The sequence below is a fragment of the Herpailurus yagouaroundi genome, unplaced genomic scaffold (assembly GCF_014898765.1).
Source record: "Herpailurus yagouaroundi ecotype Mexico unplaced genomic scaffold, PumYag 203, whole genome shotgun sequence".
Taxonomy (NCBI): Eukaryota; Metazoa; Chordata; class Mammalia; order Carnivora; family Felidae; genus Herpailurus; species Herpailurus yagouaroundi.
The window spans coordinates 23,349,655-23,355,654 of NW_024412434.1; the positions used below are offsets into that span (position 1 = coordinate 23,349,655).

Here is a 6,000-nt window from a genome sequence, read left to right on the forward strand (position 1 = left end):
CTCCTCCTGTCTCCTGACTCCTCTCTGGGCTTGCCTCTGCCTGGAGACGCTCTGTCCCTCTGGGTCCGTCCACGCCCTCCTGTCCTACTCTTGTGCACTCTCCACAGGAGGCATCCTTCCCTCCTGTGACCCAGTTCCTTTTCAGAGCTCCTGGTCAGGTCTCACAGTTTAGATTCTGATTGCATGTCCAGCTGTCTTCTAAACAACCGTCTAGAAGGTGTGTCCCTTGTTCCTATGCCACTCTCCTCCTCTGTTCTCTGGCTCATCGAGTGGAGGCACTGCTGAGCCAGTTATCCAAACTGGAAATGTAGGTTTTGGTTTGGACTGTTCGCTCCCTCAGGTTCCATGTCTAGTTAATTGACAAATACTTTGATTCTACTACTGAATGGCTCTCACCCTTGCCTGTTTGATTCTGTCTCTGCTGCTGAGACCCGAGATCAAGCCGCCATCACCTCTCATCGCATTGCTGCCCGCAGCTCCCACATCTGCTTCTCATTCTCCAGTGTCAACCCTTCCAGTTCATTCTCTGTGCTGTCCCCACATTGTTCTTTCTAAAATGAAGTCTGTTGTCTGAGGAGGTGAACTCTTGTGCTTAAAATCCTCAGTGGCTCCTCATGGCTTGTAGCGTATAAAGTCCAAACTCCTCAACTTGGTTACCATGGCCCTGCATGGTGAGGGTGTACTTACCTTATTGGCTTTATCTCTTTCTCTTCCTTCCTCTACTCCCAACCAAGCTGGCCTTTCTGTCTGTCTGGTTTCTGTTTTCACCTCCCTTGTTTGGAACTTTTTCACGCTTTCCTCTGGATATCTCCTGTTCTTCCTTCAGGTCTTACCTTGATATTCTCAGGTCTGACGTAGGTTGGTACATATATGCTGCCTTTGCTCGCTGTATTTCTACAGACCTTATCCTGTGTAATCGCCTGCCAACTTTTCTTTATCCCCTGTGAGACTGCGAACTGAGGCAGAAATGAAGCCACGTCTTGTTTTCTACTATGGCTCTTGTGTCACTCTTGTGCCTGCCATACGGTAGATGTTCAGTTAATATTTGTTAAGTGGACAAAGGGACTTTTAAAAATCTGTATTTGGTCATTTAATAAACTTTTTCCCTAAGCTCTGTTCCCTAGAAGCTCTTTTTTCCTCATTTCCTGATTTTGTGAAAGTCCCATTTCTTGAGCTACCATCTCTTCCTGTCTTAAATCTCTTCTTAAAATAATAACTAAAAAAAAAATGCTGACTTGTCCATCATTCTTAAAAATGGCTCTCTGTAAAGTTTTAAGGTACTTTTCAAAGCCAGTGCTCTCAAAATAGAGGTGTGAGTGAACATGGTAGAGGAACAAGCAGTCACGTAAACAGGAGTTTTTGAGCACCAAGTGTTCTTGGCCATTTTTTTAAACTTAAGTTTTAAGTGAAGAAATGTAGTGATTTGAAAGAGCATAACTGGTGGGGTGGAGTTTCCTGGTGGTTTGGCACCTCTTTATTTTTTTTCTATTTTAATGCCGGGCCAGACAGTGGAAAGATGTGTATCTAGAGCGGTGGTTCATCCGCTCCCTTAGGGAGAAAATACCGCGAGGTGAGTTCCTAAACAGAGGAGGGAAGAGAAAACTTGTCAGGTCTGAGAAAGTGTTTTCAATTTGACTTTTAACTTGGCTACAGCTTATTTTAAAAATTAGTTACTAACATTGTTCATGTTCTATGGCAAATGAGGGGAAATTCATTTGTAAACTGTTTATTAAAGCAGTTAAAGTTCCTTATCCAGGGATTTTGATAGGTTCCCAGACATGAAATATAATGATTTAAAATTTTTCTAATCACAAGGTGGTCCTTAAAATAGGCTGTACATTAAAATAGTGGCCGTTCTCACTGGGCAGTGATGTCCTAATAAAGTATAGGCCTTTGTTTATAATGTGTTAAAATGGCAATAGCACTCTAAATAAAACAATTAACCAGTGTAGAACAAGGTTGTTTTCCACTCTGCTGGTGTTGAAAAAACTGAAACTTTACATCTCTGGCAAGTGTAGTGCTGATATGGTTGATATGCTAAAATTCAAATGAATTAAACCAGTGCTCCTTAAACTTTATTTTTATTTTTTATTTCAGTTACTTAGGTAACCTCTATACCCCATGCGGGGCTCGAACTCAAGACCCCAAGATCAGGAGTTACACACTCCTCCGACTAAGCCAGCCAGGCACGCCTTCTTAAACTTCAAAATATGTATTTTAATCATTGTGACTCTTACTAAGCTGCTGGTTCTAACTCGTTTCTAACAACATCTCCCAGGTGATGTCAAAGCTGCTAGAATGCAGATCGCACTCTGAGTACCAAGTGTGATTTATACTATCAGACTTTTCTTTAAACCCATCATAAGTAGATGCACATTTTTTGTTAGGTATTTTCTTTATGTCCTTATTATAAAGTTAAGTAATTGATACTTTTGTTGTAAAGCAGGGTCCCTTGTAGAATAAGCACATAATCCAAAGCGAATATTTTTAGGTACTTTCTGAGCTCTTACATTTTTTAAGTCTCTCAAAATTATTGTTTTGCCTATAAAGCAGTCAAATAATATTCTACACTATATACAGGGATATATTTGTCTTATCAAAGACTGGACATTTTTCCCCCTATCATTTACTGTATTTATTTAAAATACTCCATTTTAGGGGTGCCTGGGCGGCTCAGTCGGTTGGGCATCTCACTCTTCATTTTGGCTCAGGTCATGATCTCATGGTTTGTAGGTTCTAGCCCCGTGTCAGGCTCTGTACTGACAGGGTGGAGTCCACTTGGGATTCTCTCTCTCCCTCTCTCTCTCTCTTTGCCCTTCCCCCATTCCCTCTCTCTGCTCCTCCTTCATGTGCAAAATAAATAAACTTTAAAACACTCCATTTTAGAACATTGCTTTGTCTTGACTTCAGGAAAGAGACGTTTCTTTCTCTCAGGGAATACTTGTGTTCTTGACCGTCTTCCATTCAGTTCAGTCCCGTTTTAGATACGTCCAGCCAAAGATAACACTTTTCCATACTCACATCTCACTCTTTGAAATCAGTTTCTCGCTAATGTAACTTGCCTTGTGAGAAGCAAGCTGTGTGTTTGCTAGTGCTGCCATAAGAAGTACCACCGCTGGGTGACTGTAATGATAGAACTAACGTCTCAGTCTGGAGGCGTCTGCAGGGCTGCTTCCTCCTGAGGGCGGGGAGGGACCGTCTGTTCCGGGGCCCCCCGTCAGCTTCTGGTGGTTTGCCCCAGTCTTGGCATCCCTTGGCTTTCCTTTGTCGATCCAACACCTCCCATCTTCACCCGGCGTTCTCCCTGTCCGTGTGTCTGTGTCCACTTCCCCCTCTTTAGGACGCACACTGGATTGGGGGCCCGTCCTACTCCAGTGTGGCCTCATCTTTACTAATACCCTCTGTACTGACCATTCCAAATAAGGTCGTATCCTGAGGTACTGGCGGTAGACTTCAACATGTGATTTTGTACACATTGTACAAACCATTGTACAAACCCTAAACACTCAGCACCTTAGAAAGTAGTTACCGGAACATTCCAAGACCACCTATCTGATCACCATCAGCATTGCTCTTTTTAGTGCCTGCCCCTCTGTTCCTGTTGTTTTTCAGTCCAGTAGGAGTTTGTGTGCTTTTTTTTTTTAAGTTGCATTTATTTTGAGAGAGAGAGTGTGTGAGCACGAGCAGGGGGGAGGGGCAGAGAGAGAATCCCAAGCAGTCGCCACGCTCAGCGAGGAGCCCGACGCCAGGCTCGATCTCACAACCTGCAGTTAATACGTGAGCCAAAATCAAGAGTTTGTCACTCAACCAACTGAGCCACCCAGGCACCCCTTGTGTGCTGTTTAAGAAGCACTGATTTGCCTGGGAGACGGTGGTCTTTAGGACACCTTTTCTTGCCGCAAGTTTGCCCTCAGTACTAGTTCTCTTTAACGTTGCCCTATTTGTACCTCCAGGAGACGTTGATCCAGCAGCACGTGTCATTTCATTAGGTCCTGTATCTGATGTTGTGGATAGTGGAGTCCTCCAGCAATTGAATGAGAGCAGTGGACACATCTCAGCATGTCGGTCTAGAGAGTTGCGAATCTAAACCTGGGACAGGCTGGGGCCGTGAGGCGGGAACAGCAGCCTCTGCCAACACCGGAACAAGCCGACGCTTCCAGATAAGGCGGAAAGGCCTTTTGCAATGGAAATCACGTGAGGGTTAATCTTCTCTTGAGAATAGCAGTCAAGAAATGAGATGGTTAACTTGACTACTGAGCAGTTACACCAAGAAGAGCGTCAGTGAGATGACTGAGCCAGAGAAGAAACGGTTGTGATGGTAATGGTATGGGGGAAATGAACTTGAGTTTTAAATTTGATTTGAGTTACAGTGTCTCTGAATTGAACATCCCATGTTGGAAGAAGATACATTTGGGGGCTCCAGGACTACAGTAGAAAAGTATAGAGCAAGCAGTAAAATCTTCTAGTAAAAACTTACATGCAGGACAACAAAATGATGAAAGATATCCAAATACCAGATAATCCACCAGGAAGGCTTTTGTTTAGGAATTTGTTTCAAGAGGAACAAGGGATGAGGGAGAAAAATCAGTTTTATCCATCAGAGTCAGTAATACAAAATTGCCTATTAGGGTAAAAGAAAAATGTGAAGACTTAGTATACAAAGAGCATGAGTTCAGATGGCTTAGGGGAGTCTGACACCAGCCCAAGAAGGGAGAGTTGAGCCCATTGTAAGTATCATTGAAAACAGACAGCGTGCCGGTCAGCATGTCACAGAAAATGGACGAAGGACAACAAGAAGGGGATCAGAAGATTTTGTTGACCTTCATGGGTTTACAGCCTTTGTCTCTAAACAAAGTATGGAAACAGTAGAGCTTTTATTTTGCGTTTGTTTTTGTTTTGTTGTTTTTGTTTTGTTTTGTTTCCCCCCCCCACTAAATAGAAATGAGGGTTCTTAGTCTGTTTCTGGCAATCTGTTAATTTATTAGGATAGTTGTCTTTCGTTTGCTTTCCGATAGGCATAGTAAATTTAGTTAAAGAGCACATCTGTATGCTACAACTTGATTACATCTTTTTTTCCTAGCTATTTTGCATTTTTTCTTTTACCATGTTTCAGTTTCTGCATGTAGAATTAAATAAGAAACAAAACTTGTAAAGTTGTAACATTTCACATGGAAATGCTGCCCGATCTTCACCAGCTTCAGAAATCTGACCTTTGCCGATGCTGCAATAAAGTGTTGTCATTTAGATTTGGCGTGGTCGCGCTTTATTTGGCTTGGGTTTTGAAGATTTATTAATGGGTAGATCCTCCGCGTCCTTCTGGAACAGTTTCAGAGTCGCTTTCTTTGGCCAGGCCGCGCTGGTGCTGCTCTCCCTGCAGCATCGTGTGTTTGCATGGTTTTCCCGGGTGCCTGAGTCAGCTCACCTTCGGGTCAGTACAAAAGGGAGCCTGTGAATAGAATTAAGCATTTTTAGAATAGGCTTGAAGCTGGTTAGGATGGAAAAGGTGGTGACACAGCCTGGCCCAGCGTGAGGCAGCGTTTATGATTTTACCCGTGTGCGCGCAGTAGGATTGACAGAGCCTCTGAGCAACTCAGAAAGGAATCACAAGAACCATTGTTTTCAGTTTCTTTCCAGGTGTTCATTTCAAGGCTGCCTTAGGCAATCCACAATCTGAGAGTCAGTAGAATTTGAAAAGAAATAAACTTTTAATTAAAAAAAAAAAAAAAAAAAAGTTTCAAACTCCATTCTGTTAACCCATTTTTCCAACCCTCATTGCCATTTTTGTCATTGTTCTATATGCCATCACCTGTGATTCTGTGTCAGAGGAAAATGGCTTACAAGTTTTATTATTTTTCTATTCTTTCTAAGTTTGAAATTACTAGAGGGAGCCAAGGGTAATTCTAATGTATATCATACACAAGGCAGAGAATATCCAAAAATCAGCTGCAATAATTCACCTTCGATCTTTGATCTAGTGAGACTAAGGTCACTAGTAGTTGT

At 42.6% G+C, this 6,000-nt stretch overlaps 1 protein-coding gene across 2 annotated transcripts in view; it reads left to right on the forward strand.

Annotated features, from left to right (window-relative positions):
* UPF2 (UPF2 regulator of nonsense mediated mRNA decay) overlaps positions 1-5,246 on the forward strand; it is a 113,692-nt gene extending 108,446 nt beyond the window's left edge. For both annotated transcript variants that reach the window (XM_040451453.1, XM_040451454.1), the window contains exon 22: positions 3,954-5,246. In XM_040451453.1, coding sequence (XP_040307387.1) covers positions 3,954-3,963 — 10 coding nt within the window. In that variant the 3' untranslated portion in view covers positions 3,964-5,246. The remainder of the gene's footprint in view (positions 1-3,953) is intronic.
* Positions 5,247-6,000: the final 754 nt, after the last annotated feature.